This window comes from Lampris incognitus, chromosome 1, assembly GCF_029633865.1.
Source record: "Lampris incognitus isolate fLamInc1 chromosome 1, fLamInc1.hap2, whole genome shotgun sequence".
Classification (NCBI taxonomy): domain Eukaryota; kingdom Metazoa; phylum Chordata; class Actinopteri; order Lampriformes; family Lampridae; genus Lampris; species Lampris incognitus.
The window spans coordinates 35,979,619-36,002,624 of NC_079211.1; the positions used below are offsets into that span (position 1 = coordinate 35,979,619).

General features: G+C 41.1%; 1 protein-coding gene across 1 annotated transcript in view; it reads right to left on the reverse strand.

Moving 5' to 3' along the window:
* Window positions 1-23,006, reverse strand: part of atp8a1 (ATPase phospholipid transporting 8A1) — a 218,356-nt gene that overhangs the window by 135,361 nt on the left and 59,989 nt on the right. The window contains exons 4-9 of the mRNA XM_056274219.1: window positions 20,963-21,061; window positions 7,473-7,518; window positions 7,098-7,138; window positions 3,441-3,514; window positions 1,637-1,706; window positions 1,316-1,443 (exon numbers count right to left, since the gene is read on the reverse strand). Coding sequence (XP_056130194.1) covers window positions 1,316-1,443; window positions 1,637-1,706; window positions 3,441-3,514; window positions 7,098-7,138; window positions 7,473-7,518; window positions 20,963-21,061 — 458 coding nt within the window. The remainder of the gene's footprint in view (window positions 1-1,315; window positions 1,444-1,636; window positions 1,707-3,440; window positions 3,515-7,097; window positions 7,139-7,472; window positions 7,519-20,962; window positions 21,062-23,006) is intronic.

The window sequence follows — 23,006 nt, forward strand, 5'->3', positions numbered from 1 at the left end:
ACCCACTGCAGACATGGGGGGAACATGCGAACTCCCCACAGAGGACAACCTGGGATGACCCCCAAGGTTGGACAACCCTGGGGTTTGAACCCAGGGCCTTCTTGCTGTGAGAACAACGCTAAGCACTGGGCCACCATGCCGCCCTTGCTTTCTCTATTAGACTGCCACAGGACAAGTTTTTGAGAAGATGGCAAAGTTGGATTAGAGACATTGCACCTGTACAACCATCAATTGTTTAATGTGAATTTTGTTTTCCTTCTTTCTTTCCTAACCTTTTTTGTAAAGAGGTTTGAATATCATGAAGGTACACCCCAACATTCTGGTTCTATTTATTAAGTTTGGTGTTCTATTTTTTACTATGTGTTTTATTTTCTATTTTCATATAACTCAATAAAAAGAGAATTAAAAAAAAAGAATAGCTGTACTTATTGCACTAGAATAACTGCACTTGTATGAATGTAATTATGCACTAGAACACAACTTCACTATGTTATTATGGACAGATATGCATCTCTTTATCAATACTACACAGTAAAATAACATGTTTTCCCTGCGGAGTGGGAGAAGACACATAATCACGAACTCTATTGTGCAGGAGTCAGAAGGTTTGCGGGAGCAGGTGGGAGTGGACACACATTGTGGGAGCGGGATTTTGCAAAAACAGTCCGCCACAGGGCTCTATAATGTACCACCACATAAATGTGACTTATACACCAAAGCAACTTATATATGTTGTTTCCTTGCAACAACACATTTTTTGCTGAGTGAGACTTATACTCCAATGCGACCTGTAGTCCGGGAAATTCAGCAAGTACTTGTACAAATACATAGCAACAACAGTTACAAGCTAAATCCCCTGCACTTATTAAATGGTAAACTTAAGATAAAAATGTTATTGTGCTGAGCCCAAAAAAGGTATAAAGTATCACGAAATAGAACATCTCGCTTGTGTAACAGTATGCTGGGATACAATGGACAGTATCCATTTGAAAAGAGATTGTTACATTTATTAATCATTACAACCAAGTATATCTTCTAGACATTTCTACCTCTGCTGATGCTCATTATGTAGAAGTTTGTTATACCCTACGAGAATAGTCATAATAGCATAACAGCCAGTGGGTGGAAAATACCCCCCAACAAAACAATAACCAGTTACCACTGAACTAGGTCCTATATTTTGTAAAGCAGACTAAATACTCCTAATGCATAGAAACTGGCTCTGCTCCTAGGTAACTGGTTTTTGAGCTTTGACGGCAACTGCCTGGGGCAGATGAGCAAGGTGACAAACATAGACCTCCAAGTCAGTGCCCACCTATGTCCATCCAATCGAATATTCCCCACAAACTCGTAGAGGTGGCGGTTAGGGCTCTCGCACTCCATGCGCCCAGAGACACGCATCAGGCTGTCGATGTCCTTAATCTCTGAGGTTATCTGGAGACCCTGTTGTAAAATGGAGCACAAATGGGCTTTGTTTGGGTTTTTTTTTTTTTTTAAACACGTGTGATTCCTAACTAAGATTTGCCTGTACTTGCTACAATTGTCCCTGCTGTCACAGCAGAATATTTGCAATTCATATTAACAACGCAACTTACACCACATAAAATTAGAAAAAAGAAAAAAAAGATTTGATCACCTGTCTGATTTTAAGGTTTGTTTCTCCATCCAAGTTTGATGTCTCAATGTAGCACATACCCTGTGGTTCACTGTTTTAAGAGAGAAAGAGAAGCTTGGAGTAGAAGTTAATAAGCCTCGCATAGTAACCCCTATATCTCGTGAGTTCAGATTTTGCTCTGGATATAGAACATAATGAGCAAAGCGATTTACATGGGCTTGCTGTGCGAGGCAATAAGTTAATATGAAGACAAGTAAGCTATAACTTGACTATTGAATATTGTCTCTAATCTCACCTATTCGTTATGAATTGTACATATAACTGAAAAACCATTACACATGTTGGTATTTTTTACATTTAACAGCAGTGGTTGAAAAAGTTAAACATAAAAGTTGTTCTCAATCATCCATTAAATGTGTTAGAAGTATAGCAGGAATACAGAATGACACAAGATCACTGCAAACAAAGATGTTATCTCTACATTTTCATCTGATTAGAAAAACCTGAATTTTCTGCTGAATGATAGTAATCATTCAGATTCTGGATCAAAACTAACTGCTAACAGCTAAAGGTGTGAATTGCAGTTTTGTAGAAATGGACTAGGACAACATCATTGTTTGGCACTGTGCTCAAGTTCTACAGTATACCACAGAGAAGCATTTATATAGAAAGAGAAACAGTTTGTGCGAGAGAGAGAGAGAGAGAGAGAGAGAGAGAGAGAGAGAGAGAGAGAGAGAGAGAGAGAGAGAGAGAGAGAGAGAGAGAGAGAGAAAAGAGAGCAGGGTAAGATGAGCAAGCACGCATGCTGAGCACAACAAACAGGGCAGACAAATGGGCCTCTGACAGACACTGGGCACAGGGACAGGGAGTTAGAGCGTGCCGGTGTTTAAGGTGAGCTGGGTCATTGGTTAGCTTCCCTTTTAATATAATGATTTATACACATCCAGGGTTGGTCCAAAATCACACAGGGTGGAAAGATAAATTTAAACTCAGGGCCTGAGCACTGGAGCCCAAACCTGATCAATGGGAGTTTTAGAATCTGCTGGATTTAGCCATCTCATGAGAGCATTGTTCCATGGAGAGCAGCCGAGCTTTGCTACGATGGCAGATGCTGAATTCTAAAACCAGTACTATCCAATGTAGAACAGTGGTCCCATTCACAAAACAGCACTATTCTTCAGTAATGCTGATTGTTAATGACAAACAAATTTTTCAAATGACAGTGACATGTTGTCATCAGATACATTCGCAACTGGGCAAAACTACAATCCCAAGATACATTTTCCCTGATCTTGGAATGTGACCGCATGCAGACTGTCACATCAAATAAGACTTCTACATCCAGGGTGCAATAAAAGCCATGCAAAGGTAAGAACACGGAAAATACATTCACACCCAAATTGAGCACATGCTCTTTTTATGCCATATTTACTTGGGGGCTGTTCTGCAAGTCTCAGCCAAACATCAAAACAGGTCAGTTGTATAACTGTTTGTGCAACAAAATAATCTTCAATATAAATAAAATTAATCATATAAATGGCCATGTGGTGAAAAACAGAGGGAAAAAGTGAAGACCATGGTGTTCCTTGACATCTGGCACCTCAATATCTGGTTTTTGCCAACATAATCAAGAGGCATCTTCCTTTCTCCAGAGTGGAAAATTAAATATTTATCAGCAGTGTCAGCAGAGAGAGAAAAGGTCTTAGCCTCTAGCTAAGTACCCAGTCCGGGTTGGTATACTGTATGCATCACCTTTCCAAGTGCCCTCCCCCACAGCCCTGACCTCTACCTCGCCTGTTTTTGACAGAGTTGTTGGTTTTCTGACCTGGAAGACAGAATGACGAGGTCAGCTGGGAGGTGATCCCCATTGGCCGCTCTGACTACTTCCCCAACAGCCACCTGATATTACCCACCACACACCAGCAGGAGGCAGGAGAGTGTACAGCAATCAGTCGCACGGGGGGGGGCAGGAAAGGAGAGGATGAGGGGGGAAGTGGAATGAAGATAAAAAAAATAATAATAATAACAAACACAGAGACACAGACAGACACCAAACACAGGAGGGAAGAGAGAAGAGCAAAATGGTCAAACCCTGCATGATCAGAGGGTATGATTGGTTGATTCCCCTTTTCAATGAAACCATTTGGGCAAAATAATATTTGAAATTGCTTGCCTGAAATGTGCTTTGTGTAAAATAAAGGCTGGATTTACTAATCTATAAGATAAAGGCGTTTGCCAAAAAAAAAAAAAAATACAATGGCAAGAAAAATAAGATTGCCAAGAGAGCTATGAACTTTGCAGTCAGTTTTAGTTTTTTGTTCATTTTTTGTACCGACAAAGGTTGCAAAATAAATAAATAAATAAATTAATTAATTAATGTAAGTTCAGACCCACACAGAGCAAATAAATTATACAGGGTAATAAGCCTAAAATAATCAGGGCCAAATGGATTTTGAAAAGGCGAAGGAGTAGATAGGTTTACGAAGAAAGGTTTGATCACTGCTAGTCCAAAATGACAATACAAATAACTCTGCCACCTAAGGAAGAGATGGCTCATGCAGAACCTCATGTTCATTTCCAAAAATGCCTTAAATGTTCCAATCGTACTTTAACAACTGTGGCTAGGGCAAAATAATCAAAAGAAGTGGTTGTCCAAAACCTATTGGACACAAATAGACCCTTATTTTTCATTTTATTTTATTTTTTCTATATTGTGGCCTCCCCATTTGAACCTTGCCATCACTTCCTTATGGAGAGCTGTGTGAGACAGCAGGAGAGGGAGGAGGAGGGGAGAGGTTCCCCGGAGGTCTGGCAGCATGACGGGACCTCTGTACCTGGACGACAAAATGACAGCGTCTGCAGGGACGAAATCCCTGCCATTTACATTAATAATGTCGCCCACCTCAACCTGTGAAGAAGAGACCAGTTATTGGCGTGCACTGCCTTTAGACAGTGTAAGAGGAAACATGAGTCGGTTTAAATACATATGCCTGAAAAAAGGAAACTCAGAGGCCTATCTCCAGACGAGAAATAGAACTAGCAGGAGTCCATTATAGCTGAGCACTGTACAACAAATGAGGGAAATTAGCATCTTCCATATTTCAACAACTGCAGCAGAAGAATTTTCTTAATCCTTTCCATCCTTTCGTGTGATAAAAGTGGCCAAAAAATGAGCTGCAACTTTGCATTTCATATGACAACACACCCCTAATGACTATTCATAATGTTCACCCTATCTCTGCAAATAACCATTATTTGATCCCATTCAGTGCCAGTGATGTGAATAAAAAAAAAAATTCTGGTATTTAATATGTGGAATTACACCAACCTAAAAATTTAGATTACTAAGAGAAGTTACTAAGTAAAGGAACTCGATTGAGGCCTAGGCTAAATCAGAGACAGAAGCAGGTTTTACAATATGCATGATCCAAGATGTAAAAACTATTCATTATTTAAGGCCAGCAACCCCAAGGAAAGTGAACATGTTGATACTATATGTGGGGTGTACTGTTACGTATGCTGTAATTACTGTATTATATTCTGATGTGTTAAAATGTCAAGAAATGTAACATGGGGGGGTAAATATTGTGGGGGGGGGTATCATAAAAAGAGTGCTTGTTATGTTGTGGATCATTTTGCAACCGTGAGCGATCCATTTTTCATTATGGTGATGATCACGTGGTGATTAAGATGTGCAGCAACCACCATGGGGCTCACGACAACAATATACTGACAGGCTTCTTCTTTCGGCTTGCTCCCCGTTTTTCAGTGGTCGCCACAGCTGATATTACAGTTTCCATCGGTACCATGTGAGGGCACAGCACCAATGGCAGCTGTTGTTAACCCAGGCCTCGACTGATCCAGTATGGTCTTGTCAATCCACATACTGATTGGCAAAATTTTACGTTGGATACTCTTCCTGACACAACCACTTACATCATACAAATATTTGGGCACTATCATCGATGACCACCTTAAACCTGATGTGAACACTGAGGCTATTGTGAAACAGGGGCAACAGAGAATTCACCTTCTCCATAAACTAAATTCCTTTTCTGCCAATCCTGTCATCCTCTGTTGCTTTTATCAATCTTTTATTGAGAGTCTTCTAAGTTTTTCTTTTATCTGCTGGTTTTACAGCCTCACAGTAAAAGACAAAAACAGCCTGAACAACATTGTTAAAATCTGTTCTAAGATCACCGGAGTGAAACAAAGTCATCTGAATTCTTTTTGCAACCAACAAATCCTCCAGAAAGCAGCAAATATTTTGGCTTCTTCTGGACATGTTGTAGCAAGTGAATTTTCTCTGTTGCCATCAGGGCATCGTTATGTTTCACCTGCTTGTAAAACTAACAGTTATTCTAAATTATTCATACCTGTTGCAACTCTATTGTTAAATGCTCCATAGTGTTTTTTTATCAGATTGTTTTATTGTCTTTATCAAGTTTATCTTGCGTTTCTTATTGTTTACTTTTATAGATTTTATTCCACATTTAGCTCCCTGTGGTGTTTTTATTGTTTGTGTTATTTGTTTGTTTGCATGTTACTGTGTTTTGTGTTCACAAGCTTCTCCAAACAAATTGCCCCTAGTGGGATTAATGAAGTTGACTGTATTGTATTGTATTGTATTGTACTGTACTGTACTGTATTGTATTGTATTGTATTGTATTGTATTGTACTGTACTGTACTGTACTGTACTGTACTGTATTGTATTGTATTGTATTGTATTGTATGGACGGGGGCACAGGTAAAGCGCTGGATGCCATCCCAATATTCATAGACTTGCACCCATGCCTGTCGCCTGCGACAATATATTTACAGACACTTTAATAAAATAATGCTAAATCTGCAGCTATTAAACTTAGTTTACCAACATGGTTGCATATTTAAAGTGACAAATCAAATTGTATGCCTCATCTGTCTCACAAGCCTGTCTATCATGAGGCTGTATGAGAGATACAGGATTATGGTGCTATATGGTACATGTGGATCAGCAGGACCAGTATCACCAGCTACTAAATGGTCTTCATCTTCTACTTTATTTCTGCTCTGGTTCTTCACACCTTCTGGTCGTAGGCATGTTGCATTGGTCATGGTAATTAAGTTGGCTCTTTGAAAAATCAGAGAGGAAGCTGCTCTCTGTCCTCTGGCATAGCCCTCTCGTGGCCACCCACATGGAAATATTGGATTAATTAGTGGCTGGACGCCAATGTGTGTGTGTGTGTGTGTGTGCGTGCGTGCGTGCGTGCGTGCGTGCACGCGCGCGCGTGTGTAGGCTCATACGTGAGTACACATGAAATTTCTCTGTTTGATAAGAACATATTGGGAAGTGATACTGGCAACAAAAAACATTATCATGTTTTCTCTGCTCCAGCTGAGCCAAACAGAAGATGAGGGAGGAAAAAAACATCCATTACTGACTGCTGATGATAATCACAATTCACACTTTAGAGCCTCAAACGTGACAGTTTGGTAACATACCTTCTCCCAGTGCACAATCTCCCAGGCACCATTCCGCAAAACTGTGGTGAGTGGAAAGAGATATGGTGGAGGTACAGAAAGTGAGAAGGAAAGAGATGGAGAAAGAGTCAAAGACAGAGGCAAAGGGGGAAGGAGAGAGATGGGGGTTGGTGTTAAAACACACATGATTAATCTTAGCATGGTTAATTTTTTTGTTTGTTTATCTAATGCATAAAGGGTCCACAAAACACATGTGATGCAAAATGTTCAGACATTTGCTCGCTGACAACAGAAGATTCAACATTGACTAAGTATGTGTAGTAATCGTTGACCTCGCATTAACAGACTCCTGCAGACTACCCATTAAAAAAGAAAACAAGTAATGACCATCTATACCTTGACATTCCTTTTTGTTGACAACATTGTCCGCTTTGTGGCGTTTCTGTAAAGACAAAAGGAGAGACACTCAGACATTCACCCTCTAATCTGACACAAAACAACACTAATTACCTAGTTACCAGGCAAGGAATGGGATACCCCAAACCTAAGCACAAACCCTGAGGGGCACCATCGCAGCATGAACAATCAACGGTATAAGGATTTAACAAGGGGAAACAAAAGCTAAACAGAACAACAGAATCCTGGATTACAAGAGCCTCCTTCGACCTTGTTTTACTCGACGCAAACTCGCCTGGGGAGCCTGATGCACTGTAGTGGAATGTTTAGCACCCCATAAGCGGGATATGAGGTGAACATGGAAAGTGGCTACACAAAAAGGTTATCACTGAAAATTGACATTATCTTTCAAATGCACTGTATGGCTTTTAACTATGTAGTCTTTAAAATGTATTGTACAGCTTTTAATTAAGCAGTGTTTGAAATATACTGTACAGCTTTTAACTTTTAATGTTTGCATGGCTATTTATGCTTTTATCCAAAAGAACACTACAACCCAACACTGTGACAGTGAACTACTGTAGCAGAATGGTTACCTCAAACGGGGTAGTGGTAGTGTCGTTGCCATGCTCTACCCCGAGGAATGCAGATTAAATTCATAACAGAGGTGCTATTGGTGTTGGGATCAAGGCCTTGACGCTTGGGGCAACCTTCTTGGAATCACTGGTGAGCAACAATGAGCAAGACTTGCCTCACCATTGTTGCTCTAACATCTTGTTGCCAGAAAACATGCAGAGCCTATGTCTATCTTGCCTGTTGCCTGGAGCGTTGGCCATCTACACTGCCCAGAAAATTGCCTTAAGCATTGCCAACCGAATACTCAATCTGGTAGTGTGCATTTTGCATCTGCACCACCCTGTTTTGAATGAATGAATGATGATTTATTTCGAACATGTAAACAAGCAGGATATAACATACAGATAATCCATTGCCAACAATCTGAAGTGATCAACAAATCCACACATCAAACTCTGCAAACAAATCTCCATATACATCAGATTATTTGTTACATGTTCAAAAAGGAGTAGGTAGAAGTATACACTTATTTTTTTCTACCCCCTCTCACCTACTCTTAAATTAATTCAGCTATGCAGTGGTTCGGCCAGGATTTGCCTTGTCACGAAAGTGGGGAGGCGTCTCCTTCGAGACTGCCGGCCGGAGAGATGCAGTTGGCGAACACATGCAGTACAAGGGTGGGTGTTTGAACAAAAATAGGGATCGATTAGCCACTAAATTGGGAGAAAAAGGGGAAAATCAGAAATAAATATGTACAAAAAATTTTTTTTTTAATTCAGCTACTATACAAAAAAGAAAAGAAAAAAAATAACAAACAAAAAAAAGAAGAAGCAAATTCGGGGGGCAGCCCAGCAACCACCGCAGCCAGGACGCGAACCTGGATCTCCCACACCATGGGCGACAATGTTAACCAGTCAACTAAAGGGTCCGACCCCTTGGCAAAGGTCTAGCGAGTCTATTTATCTGTGCGCGTTACACTACCCCCCTCCTTCAGGAAGCACGTCCCCGCGCTTAAGCATATCAGCTCCCTCACACCTCTGGGCGCACGCGCTTCTGATGGCCTTACAGTCTCACTATCTCACTTCTGACACCAATGTAGCTAATTCGGGGGGCAGTCTGGGAACCGCCGCAGCTAGGACGCGAACCCGGATCTCCTGCACCACAGGCGACAACGTTAACCAGTCGACTAAATGGTTCGACCCATTAGCCAAGGGCTAGCGAGTCTATTGCTAGCCCTTGGCTAATGGGTGCACATTACACTACCTCCCCTCAGCTCCCTCATGCCTCTGGGCGCATGCGCTTCCAATGTCCTTATGGTCTCACCATCCCACTTCTGACACCAATGTAGCGAATTCGGGGGGCAGCCCGTGAACCGCCATCTTCCCACTGGATGAGGCACACGGCTGGATTACAGACCAGGCATGCCGGGCGAGTGCCCCGGGGCCCCGGACCACGAGGGGCCCCAAAAGGTCAGGGGTATTGTGTTCGCGTATAGTAGGGATCCACAATTATACCCTACAAGGGACGTTTGTTCCAACCCTGTGTCGCGATGCAGGGCCCAAGCTAGTCTCTATTGATGCGGGGGCCCCAAGCTACAGTCTCTACTGATGCAGGGCCCCAAGCTACAAAGTCTCTACAAAGCCTTTTGTGATTCAAAATTGTGTTGTACTTTGTAGTCGCCATCCGAATCCCATGCAGATTGGCATAGCATCGACTACCATGTTGGATATTTGCATTAGTTTTACATCTAACAATGTTTAGTATTGTTTGCGTAGCCTATCTGACGGGGGGGAGGGGCAATGGATGCACGTGCCCCCAGTGTCCTGTACTTGCCAGCCGCTGCTGAATAATATAAAACAACCCAAATATCCGCTCGGTGTCATATACAGGAAAATGTAAAAAAAATGTTTTAATTCACATTTAGTTATGTTGTTGAATGCTTGGGTCCCCCCGTGGGACATAGATATAGATAGATTGATAAATCTACCCTCATCTATATTTATCTACACATTTAGCCATGTTCCAAAGCTATTTTTTTCCAGTAAGCATGTCTAAGCTGGTGTAAGGCAATCAAGTGTGGTTTGAACAGTTGATTCTAAGGGACAGCCGGTCAACTAGTATGTCCCAGAGTGATGAACTCTTTCACATAATGTATAGCTCTTAAAAAAAAATCCCCATGAAAATTATTATTGTATTTTCAAAACTGCAAAATTATTGAACCAGTAGTTGGGAAAAGGTACAGGTATATGATTGCTACACAGCTTTTTTGACAAAGAGGAAAGCATCAGTGCTGTGAGTTTTCATGTACATGTACATTTACACTGAAACCAAGCAAGCTGCAGAGCTGTCTGTCTCTCTCTACCCAACAGGTTGCCTGGAGATGGTTTGCAGTATCTCTCTCACATCTGTTACAAACCCCGACCTCCCTTTCTTTGTTCTTTCTCTGTATATCCTCTTATTTCCTCCCCTTCCACTTCATCACTTTATCGCTTTCAAGTCAATGGACAGCCTCTCTAACAACTAGGGCTGTGGTTTTCTAGTTAGAACCCACAAACTAGGGCTGTGGTTTTCTAGGCAGAACCCACAAACAGTCAAAGAAGTCACTGAGGAGAGTCCAGAGGTTTCCAGAGAAACTGTTTACAGTTTAATTCCAAAAAGAAAATGTATAATAATGATCGTAGTTATAGTTTTTTCACTTTTATCTCCCCAGTGAAAACACTATTAATCACAGTTTTATCTTCTCAAACATCAACAACAAAGAGAACGTGATCAAAAAACCATAGCAAAAGTAGCAAACCATGAATTTAGAAAGCCACTTTATTTCATTTTCATTTTTTTTGTTTTTATTTATGTCATTATACAGATTACAATTAAATGTGCTTTTTGCATAAGCCATCCTATTGTATAGCAGCAGTGGGCAGCTGTGGTGCAGTGCCTGGGGACCAACTCCAGTTCTTGTTCCTATTGCCTTGGTCAGGGACACAGGAGTATTAGCATGCATGTCTTTTTGATATATTTTATATACTTTATAGTTATATAGTATATGCTATATAGTTTTTATCACTATATACCTTTATGTATATCTTTTTGGATATCTTAAGAACTCTGCAGTAGGTTACACTGCAATCCCTTCTTTGACTGGTGAAATCTAATTGAATTAAATATGATTAAATATCCCTGCAATGTGCTGTAGTGGCTAATGAGTAGGCTGGCTGTGTCATGTGACGTAAGCCTCTCACCAGCTGCACTATAACAAGGAAGAGTTCACTAGAGACCTTTACAGAGCCCATTCATCATCCTCCATGCATGAGCTGTCCTCTGCCAGTTTCATTCATCTGGAGCAGCCATTCTTTATCCCCAGCCTCCTCCTATGTTCTGTTGTCTACTGGCTGCTTCGTGTTCTCTCTCTCTCTCTCTCTCTCTCTCTCTCTCTCTCTCTCTCTCTCTCTCTCTCTCTCTCTCTCTCTCTCTCTCTCTCTCTCTCTCTCTCTCTCTCTCTCTCTCTCTCTCTCTCTCTCTCTCTCTCTCTCTCTCTCTCTCTCTCTCTCTCTCTCTCTCTCTCTCTCTCTCTCTCTCTCTCTCTCTCTCTCTCTGTGCACGGTGGGAGGTTGGGTGTGTGAGCGTGAGTGGTGAATGTGAGACTGGCATGGAGTTTGAATTGTTTGCTTTTTTTCCGGATTTCCCCCTGTATTCTTCATTTGTCCTATGTGCATGACCAGGTAAACTTTCTTATTACTTTTTACTGAGTGTTCAGTAGTTTTGTCGGGTGGTTTTCAAGAGGAATGGAGTCCTCCGAGACGCTGCCTTTGTCGATCCGTCACGCAATTCGGATAGTCCCGCTGGAGCCCAGTATGACAGTGGAGGTTTTGTTGGCCGTAAGAGAGCAAATTGGTCATGACAATCAACTGTTTGCTTCCAGAATGAACAAGGCTGTAATGATATTTTTGAAGGAGGAGCATTATGTTAGTGAGATGATTGAGAGTGGAGTCGTTATCGGGGATATCTATACTACTGTTTCCCCACTGTCGGTTCCCTCTACCAGAATCACAGTGTCGGGTGTTCCACTATTTATCTCCAACGAACTATTGGAAAATTAGCTGCGGAGGTTTGGTAAATTTGTCAGTGCTTTCAAAACTGTCAATTTCGGATGTACAGATCTGAAGGTAAAACATGTTCAGTCACTCAGGAGACAGGTATTTATGTTTTTGGACACTCCGACACAGAGTTTAGAGGTTTCATTTTAGAGTTAAACACGGTTATGGCTAGTTACATGTTGTATGCTAGTTTGGGGCAGTTGAAATGTTTTGAGTGTGGCGATGTTGGCCATTAGCGATTCACATGTCCGCATAGACAGCAAGTGGAGGCAAACACTGCAGATGCTAACATCCTGCCCACCACTGTCTCCAAGGCAGGGAGAGGAGAAAGGAGTCAGTCGGAGAAACAACCTGCCACACCGTTTGTAGTTGAGGAAATAAGCTCTAAGCCTATGGCCTCGGACCCAGAAGCAGAGCTTGCAGAAACACTCACAGCTGAACAGGTGGCTGCATCCAGCAGCTCGGCAGGGACTGGGGTTGTTCTCAGTGGTGAGGGACGGAGTGCAAAGAGAGGAGGTAGGCCTTTTGAAGGAAATACTGAGAGTATGGAGGAGATTCCTAGTAGCCAGGTAACAGGTGAAGCTGAGGACATGGATTACGATTCGGAGTCTGATAGTGTGTCAGTTGATAAAACATCAAACTGCAGCACAGTTCTGTATTCTCTGGAGGACATAAATGTTTTTTTGGATGAAACTTTTGGGAAGTCAGTAAAAGTAAAAGATTATTTTAATGATACAGAGAAGTTTATTAGGATTGTTGGTCATCTGCAGAAACTGGATGGTTTTGAGCTGCTTGATGAGGAAAAAAAATGTTTCAGCTTAAAAAAAACACACCACAGTCTTGAGAAAGGCAGCAAAGGGGAAAACTGTAAGACAGGAAAAGTTGTGAAATAAATTATGATCATGCATCACATTATTTCTCTAATAATTATCCCTAGCACTGGTGGTGGTGAAATGTGCAATGATGCACCTAATAATCTACAGAACCAAACATATAATGTTATCCAAAGTGTAACCACACATTGTTCAACACGCAGGTCCTCAAAATTGTCAACTAATAATACAAGGTATCTAATTCTAATGAATATTTCATCTATTGGTAGCTCTAAAGTTCTGCCTACTTCTGACCACCTTCAAAAAAGATGCTTAAATTTGGTTCCATAAATATCAGATCACTGTCTACCAAAGCCTTACTAATAAATGATCTGATTCTTGAACATAGTTTTGATATGATTGGGTTTTGTGAAACATGGCTGAAACCAAGTGTTTTCCTCCCCTTAAATGAAGCTTCCCCACCTGACTATACTTATGCCCATGTAGCTCAGGCAAATAAACAAGGTGGGGGTGTCGCCTTAATATTTAAGTATATGTTCAATTTAACTTCTAAACTTGAATCTAAATTCAAATCTTTTGTGGCTCTTATGGTGAGGGAAGACATGCAGGTGGCTGGTGTGACAGAGGAAGATGCAGAAGACAGGAAGAAATGGAAACGGATGATCCGCTGTGGCGACCCCTAACGGGAGCAGCCGAAACTAGTAGTAGTAGTAGTAGCAGAATCTAAGTCCATCTCCCATAGCCACGAACAGACTTGGCTCAGTCCAGCTTGTGATACTCTATCGACCTCCTGGCTATTACCATTTCTTGAAAAATTTGGAAAGTTTATCTCAGGTCTTGTTACTCATTCTGATGAGATTCTTATTCTTGGTGATTTCAATATTCATCTGAATAAGGCTAATGATCCTTTAAGTAAAGCCTTTCTGGAGCTTGTTGATATTTTTGGGTTCGCTCAGTTTGTTCAAGAGTCAACTCATTGCAGTGGTAACACCCATGATTTGGTTTTATCTAAAGGGATAGCATAGCTGTTCTGAGCTGACTGTCTTACCAACCACATCTGATGTGTCAGATCATTTTCTCATTAAATTAGAAACGTTATTGGCCTGCCCTTTTAATGTCAGCATAGATGTAATTGCCACTCGCCACATTGGTACGTCCACTGTAACTGCATTTGGCCAGCATCTGCCTGAAGTCTTGAGTCCTTTCACTGTAGAGACAGACTCTATTGAAAATCTCACTAGTGACTTAAATGTGGCCCTCTCTAGTCACCTCGATTCAGTTGCACCTCTCCCTACCAGAGCTAGGCAACTAAAGAGGCCTACACCCTGGTTTAACGATGAGACACGTGCTCTTAAGCGAGCCTGCAGGAGACTGGAACGTAAATGGTGAAAATCAAAATTGGAAGTTTTGTACCTATTTTGGCAAGAGTGTTTATTGAAATACAAGTGTGCTTTATCTGATGCGAAAGCAGCATATCTCTCTCAATTAATCAATATTAATAAACATAATCCTAAATTTCTCTTTGACACTGTACCTAAATTTACTTAAAAGCAGCCGTCTATCAGCTGCTCACCATTCATGGCCCATGAGTTCCTTGACTTTTTCTTCAATAAGGTTGATGAGGTCATAAACAAAATCAGTTCTTCAATTCCAGCTGCTCCTGCAGATCCAGTCTTACCAGATTCATATCTGTACAATGAGTCACCGATAGTCCCTGTTATTACAATTTTTGAGACGATCTCTAGATACTTTGAATAAGCTCGTGTGAGCTTCGAAACCAACTATTTGCCTACTTGACCCTTTACCAGCAAAACTTTTTAAAGACTACTGGTCTTTCCTGGGACCTACAATGCTGGACATTGTCAATTTATCACTTACTACTGGCACTGTTCCCAGCAGTTTTAAGACAGCTGTGGTCAAACCTCTACTTAAGAAACTGCAACTCGATCCAGGTTCTCTTAATAACTATCAACCAATCTCGAATCTTCAATTATTTTCTAAAGTACTAGAGAAAGTTGTGTATAAACAACTTTCGACCCAGATAGAAGTAAGGTATCTATACTTAGCACAAAAAGTAAGGAAATTTGTGTTTGGTAGATTATTTCTTCGTTGTAACAATGCTTCTTGGAAATAAATCTTATACCGTTGGAAAACCTGTTCATTTCCCTTTTAAATGGTGCCATATTTGTAAGGAACATGCATTTGTGGGATGAGCAGCAGAGCCAAGTACTTGGGTTGCGCCCATGAAAAATTTGCCAAATCTTTTCTGCCAATGCCAAACAGCTTATTTTGCTGTTGCTATTGACTCTTGTTTTGAGCTTCTGGTACCTCAGGTGCTGACAATCAGGTGCCTGATATAAGATTTATTGCCAAGAAGCATTGTTATAACAAAGAAATAATCTACCAAACACAAATTTCCTTACTTTTTGTGCTAAGTTTATAAGAACCTTTTCAATTGGCCTTCAAGGCATGTCTCTCCACTGAAACTGCTCTGACCAGAGTGGTGAACAATCTCTTACTTGCTATGAACTCTGATTCCACTTCTGTACTTCTACTGCTGGACCTTAGTGCAGCCTTTGCCTATGACAACATTGATCACTGTATACTATTAGACAGAATAAATTGCAATTTTGGTGTCTCTGGTTTGGCTCTCTCGGCTTAAATCCTACTTAACTGGAAGAACAAAGTGTGTCTGCTATAATAATATTACACAGAAATTCTCTGACGTTAAATATGGCATACCTGGCCGCTCTGGTGGCCGAGCGGAATAAACCGCCGTTCTTGCAATCCGCTCGTCATGTGGCTGGGAGGTTCGTATCCCAGACATGCCGTAACCAGTCACGGCCAGAGCATCCACAGGGTAAGGCATTCATTAGGCCACCCTTACCCGAGGGATAGTGGGTGTAGATCGGTTTAGTGTTCGGGGACTCGTCGTTCTCCAGCAACCCCTCTGGCCCACCTGGGCGCCTGCAGCCAAGCAACCGAAAGCATTCTCCCTACGCCTCCTTCGCGGCTTGAAGGTGATGCAATCCATGCGAGGCTTCAGTGTGTAAAATAGCAAGAGCAGCCGACACGAGTTTGAAGGAAGCTGGTGTTACGCCTATCTCCTTCCTGTGGAAACGTGAGCCAGGGGAGTTATTCGACAAGAGTTCCGGCCATATGCCATTGGGTTAATCGGGTGAGATAAGGGGAAAAACTAGAATTTTTTTTTAAATATGGCATACCTCAGGGCTCAGTTCTTGGACCTCTACTTTTCTCTCTTTATATTTCACCTTTTTTTTGTTGCTCCCCCCCGCTTCCCCCCCCCAATTGAACTTGACCAACTACCCCACTCTTCCAAGCCGTCCCAGTCGCTGCTCCACCCCCTCTGCCGATCCGGGGAGGGCTGCAGACTACCTCTTTCCTCCTCCGATACATGTGGGGTTGCCAGCCGCTTCTTTTCACCTGGCAGTGAGGAGTTTCACCAGGGGGATGTAGCGTGTGGGAGAATCATGCTGTTCCCCCAGTTCCCCCTTCCCCCGAACAGGCGCCTCAACCGACCAGAGGAGGCACTAATGCAGCAACCAAGACACATACCCACACCCGGCTTCCCACCTGCGGACACGGCCAATTGTGTTTGTCGGGGATGCCCGACCAAGCCGGCGGTAACACAGGGATTCGAACCCGTGATTCACATGTTGGTAGGCAATGGAATAGACCACCACAGCACCTGGACACCCATATTTCACCTCTTGACCAAATTATACGCATTATGGAATAAATTGCCATTGCTATGCGGATGACACTCAGCTGTCACTAAATTGCCTGCTTTTAAATTCAGATACAACTGGGATGCTGGCCGTTGGCCCTGCTAGATACAGACACCAGTTTGATCAAGTAACAATAACAATCGACAACTCTGTGATTCAACAAAGTGTGGAAGCATCTTGGTGTTACATTTGATCCCAGCCTTTCCTTTGATAAGCAAATTTAGGGAAATCACAAAGACTGCCCTTTTTCACTTACATAACATAGTTAAAATTCAGTCTTTACTGTCCATGGCTGACAGAGAGACTCTAATACATGCATTTGTTTCATCCAGACTTGATTACTGTAATGTTCTTGTCGCATGCTCGTACTAAGAGTCTTCAGATGGTTCAAACTGCTTCAGCTAGAATCCTAACTAAAACTACAAAATTTGACCATATGACACCAATTCTTGCCTCCCTTCACTGGCTTCCTATCCATCTTAGATCATACTTCAAGGTGCTTCTGCTGACTTATAAAATCCTAAATGGGATTGCACCATCATACCAGTCTGATCTCCTTAAACCACATTCCATCTCGAGCTCTCCACTTTCAAAATACAGGGCTCCTGCGTGTACCTAAACTTAAAAAAGTCAGCTGATGGCAGGGCCTTTCCTATCGAGCCCCATTCTTGTGGAATAACCTGCCTGCTGCCATCAGACAATCAGTCTGTTGAGTCCTTTAAATCCAAACTTAAAACTCATCTTTTTGCCTTACCCTACAATTAGTTGCCTTTAAATGGAGTACTTCACGACCTGTACTGCATGGTGGGTCAGTTTCTGTCTGTATGAATTTACCAAATACTATTTTGCCTACAAGATTATAGAGTATAGATTATTGACTATTGCAAACTGTTCTCTTCTCTCACATGTCTTCTTTCTCTCTGAATGATGACTTCTCCTTTCTCTTCTCCTGTGTATGTGAATGGTGTGATCAGAGTTTCCCCCGTGTGCACATGTAGTCTGTCCTCTTTCCAGGTTTCCATAGTGATGGTGGTCACCACCTGAACACTGCTTGGCAGCCTCCTCATCACATTTGTGATATTGGGCTATACAAATAAAATTGACTTGACTTGACAAGAGAAGTTCAAAAAGGTTTAAAACTTGTGTTACAGGTCCTGGTTGTGGTGCACCCCTAAATCACAGAGACACATCCCCTTTCTCTCTTACTCTCTACCCTACTTTTTAGCATTTTTCAGAATGTTCTGCAGGCAGACACAGGCTAAAGATAGTGTGATTCTGTACTCTTTAATAGTACTCTGTGTAAAAAGGTGGCTAAAGTGTCTTGGAATGCACTACAAACAATCTACATTTCCCCATACATGCTTTGGTAGTTCATTGGATTCATCCAACACTGAAATTGCAGTTTAGCCTATAGGAATTTACTGGGCTATCTAGCAGCAAAGAATAGCCTGCAACAAGAATAGGTTGGTGTATTGACAAAGTGTGACTCATGATAGAGTAGGGGGCAAGGAGTCGATGCTGCCCTGTCATGTCAACTCTGGGACAGAGCAATGAGGGGAATATGTATGTACGCGGGTGACCTTCAAAAGTAAAGACAGAGTCATCACCCTGGGCTTCTCATGTTTTTTCACAACAGAAAAGTGCTGTGCTGGCCACTTCAACACCAGATACAAGCTAATGGTATAGAGTAACTGTCCAGTGGGACCCGGGTAGACCCGCGTTGCAGGGTGACTGCAATATAGTTCAATGCAACATTTTCTCACTTACTGCAGACATATTTAAAGCTGAGATTGACAACTTTATTTCAATGTTATTTGTGGAAAATGTCCCATCGCTCTCACAGCTATGAGTAATTCAATGGTCTGAGAGAAAAAGCAGCCCTCTGTGTTTAACCCACGTCTGTTTTCAGAATTTCAAAATCCCACCCATTGGTTGAGGCTTTACCGCTTCTGGTAGCCCTCAACCAATCACAGGAGCTCACCAGTTTTCTTGTCATCACTATGGATCTTGTAAATATGGATAGACTAAATTGTGTTCATCTTAATAAATATTTCTCCTTTAAGTACAAAAGTGCTTTACAACAGCAATGTTGGATTTAACTATTCACTGAAAGTAAAAAATTTTACATGCATAATTTAACAACTGCTATACATTTTATTCTCCACTATGCTGGTGCTTTGGACATAGCGATATTCATAAATACATCCCCTATAAGTAAAACAGTAATTAACAATATCAATTTTCAGGTAACTAAGATATTTGCTAAAAATAAAACTATTTTTCCAAGCATAGATTAACAACTACCATACATTTTACTCTCCATGTCATAAGGAAGTTTGACAGAGATCGCCACACACCATGCTGGTGCTCTGGACATCACAATATTTAGAAATACTTCACCTTTATGTACAAAAGTGTTTCAGAACCTCAAGGTTGGATTCACTGAAAAAATAATAATTTTATCATGCATTTATTATCAACAAAAATACGAGTTTTGTCAGTTATAACAGCCTAACTCCGGCATATGTGTGAACCTGGTTTGGAGGGAGGTTTTTTGAGGTGTTACGTCAAAATTGCTCACTTCTCCAAAGTGGCCTACCCCAGCTTTAAGTGGATTACCTATGAGGAGAGGAGAAAAAATTCTACAATGTATAAATTGTTTATTAGCAACAAATGCTAAGCTTTCATAAATAGCAAGACAAAATTATTTTAAAATCAACTCTTGGTATTAATAAAATTAAATGGTGTCCCCTTTTACAAAGCTTCTGTTCAACACCACAGACTTGCTGTAGGGTAGAAAGTTGCTTTATTTTGTTAGCCCTAACTTCCTTTGTGCATGAACATTCAGTATCTAGGTTAATTGACCGAATAAGTAGCAGACAACAGCTGTGACCTCTGGACTGAGTGTGTGTGTGTGTGTGTGTGTGTGTGTGTGTGTGTGTGTGTGTGTGTGTGTGTGTGTGTGTGTGTGTGTGTGTGTTTGTTCACATGTTAGCAGTTAGTGGTGTATATGTGTGTGCGTGCATGTCTGTGTACAGTTCTAATTATGCATGTCTTTGTGTGCAAGCTTCTATTTTATGTGTCTGTTGTGTATCTACTTTATGTGTCTATTGTGTGCGCATTTGTAAGTTAGAGAAAATCCTGATGCGGATTTGAATCCGCCACTACTTTGTCTCTGTTCCACAGGGAGGCAGCTCTCAACGGTCAGAAGACAAGACTACAAGAGCCCAAAACATTCTTTGGTTTCATTAGGTAGCAGACAACAATAACAGGCATTAATGCCACAAATAAATGTATCTGTTGAAATGCTGCTGTTTTAGGCACTGAATAACTATTCTTTTTGAGGGGGATCAAAAGTAGGTGAGCTTCATGGTATGTTTCATATTGTCATAATTTAGTACAACTCCCGGTCATCAATAATAAATAATTATCACCTGAAATAAATGCATTTAACAGACTGTCTGTGGAGGAGTGTGTGTGGACCAGCAATTTAACATGTATAGATTATCAATGCATAGCAGACACATTAAAAGGGACAAGGCCAAGCGATAACTGAAGATATGTGGAATTTCTCTCTCATTTTACGACTCTGCAGACACCTTGTTATTTAAATTGATTTTAATCTCCAGTGTTTTTAACCTATGGGGTTTTCATAAACTGAATGTGAGGCCTTTTTAACACCATCAGTGTCCGTGACCCTGTGCTGTAGATCACTGATAATGAGGAGCTTGAAAGTAACTCTCCAGGCCAGTTTCACTGCATTTTTCAAAATAGTGGGGTAGGCAGAGAGGGGATGAAAATGTTGTGCAAAGGTATACAAGTTAAAAGTTGATGAAAATATGTAGTTTATGATGTCCTATTGGAAAGAAGTTAGTGAGAACAGTTAGTAGTTGGGGCCTGATCAATATGGAACTTATGGCTTCAACACTAACTGTTGTAGAGTAGAATTATAGAATGATGTCATGACATAAAACTGTGTCCACAATGTACTATTTAAAAAGCATTTACAAAAAAATATGGTTTGTTTAGTCATAATTAGGTCCCAGCAATTATTTTATCATTTGTGAATTTGGTGTACTTCTTATGTGACACTGACCTAATCGCTGTGATCCAGTGACTTCACCCATCTGCCACTCAAAGCAGTTTTAAAAACAAACGCCCTAGAGTTAGTTGCACATAGCATTGAGTCAAGTCTGACCCTGATATACAGCATCTGTATAGGCATTAATAGTACTCACCAGGTCCTCAATGACCTCCTTGACAGCAGCGACCACCAAAATGAAAAGCAGAGGCACCAGGGTAGTCCAGCGTCCAGTTGGAGACACATCTGGGATTTGCTGTAAAAAAAAAAACACAAAAAAACGATAAATGTAATGAATTAAAGGAAAACTGAAAAACACATGTCTTCATATGCATGTATATATGCATGTGTGTTAGATTGATCAAGTTAGTGAGTGAGGGAGAATGTGTGCACATATATACTCACTCATAGGATCTACTTGACTTTCCTTTCTTTTAAACCAAACACGAGAACATATTGAACACTGTTTGAGATGGTGCACAGTCAAGGACACCTGGTGATGCAGTCTATAAGTCTACATGTTTGTGACATCCCGTGCCTGCAGGGCTTAAGTTTACTGGTTTGGGTGGCTTTCCCTGAGAGTGCGCCTTCAAATCATGTGCTTACACAAATATAGACAATACACATGCAGATACTCTTGCATGTATGCACTGTTCTGCTCAGATGGATACAGATGCACTTTTAAAATCAGGTGTACAGCACACATACCCACCCACTTTGACCACCATCTCACACACACACACACACACACACACACACACACACACACACACACACACACACACACACAAACACACACAAACACACGTGAAGCTCCAGGTATCAGGTTATCCTTGAGTTGACGGCAGAACATTTTTCAGGGAGGGATCAGGGGAGCAGGATGCAGTATGACCATGGCCAATAACCATTAGGTTGACATGGCAATGGAGGCCAGAGATGGAAGACGGTGACATGCTCTAAGCACACAGAATGTCATCTACTCATGATGGGAAGATGGAGGTTATGAGCCTTAAGAATTATTGAGGCAAGGGAGTTCATGCAACAAGGTCAATGGGCATGGTCTATGACATTTGATGTGCACTTCCCCTGATGGAGCAGCAGATGACTGTTAAATTCACAATTAAAAACTCACTTTTTTTTTTTTTTTGTGGCTATGATTTTAAAACGGTTTTTCAGCGTAATATTTTTCATTCTGACTGGCTTTGACAGGATCTGACAATCAAACACCAGTATTCATATGATGTGGCTTTGAAGGTTTATCAATAACTGTAATCTCTGTGGTACAACATTAAGTGGAAGAACACCTGCATTTTGAGTTCTGATGATTTAAGAAAGCTGCAAAAGCATTTTATTCCCCCTCTAAATCAGTCACTTCAGAAAAAAAAGAAAGCAGCTACAATTTAAACCAGTAAATAACAAACAGTGTATCATTTAAAACCCTAAAACAGCAAAATCCTTTGCCACCCTCTCTTTAGCTCTATTTATTACGCCATTTGGAATAGACTACAGTTTACTACTAAAATGTAGTCTACTTCTACAGGCAAGCTATAATTAAAGGTGAGCTTATCGAACAAGTAACAGGTGAAGTATTTTGGGATAATTTTTGATTCTCCGTTAAATTTTAAAAGTAATGCTAAAAAGATTTGTAAAACGATCAAGGCTAACCTTAGCTGTTTTATGATGATAAGAAATTGCTTGACATTTGACTGTGCCTTGCTGTTTCTAAATTCAATGATATTCTCACATCTGTCTTATGGTTTAAATACCTGGTCCCAGGCCAACCAGTCAGTAATCAAATCCAGAGTGTCTTTACAACTGGGCCTTGAAAATCTTGGACAAAAAGCAAATAAGGTACCATCTTTGCCGCATTTTAAGTAAATACAAGACAAAGTTTTGCAAACTATACTGATTTTCATTATGTAAAGCTTTTGTTTAAATGTTTAAATGGACTTGCTCCTCAGCCTTTCTGTAAATACATCGAGTCTACAGATCTGCAGCAGATCCACCAGAGCAGCTTCAAGTGGCAACTGGAAAGTTCATTCTGCAAAACATCTTTTGCTCAGACAGTTTTTTCTGCAAAAGGAGGAAAGTCCTGGAACTCGCTACCTGATCACCTGAAATTTGCTGCAAACTTCACCAATTTTAAGAGCTATCAAATCCTGGTTAATTCAGCAACAAACCTGTACTCATGTCTAGTTTTT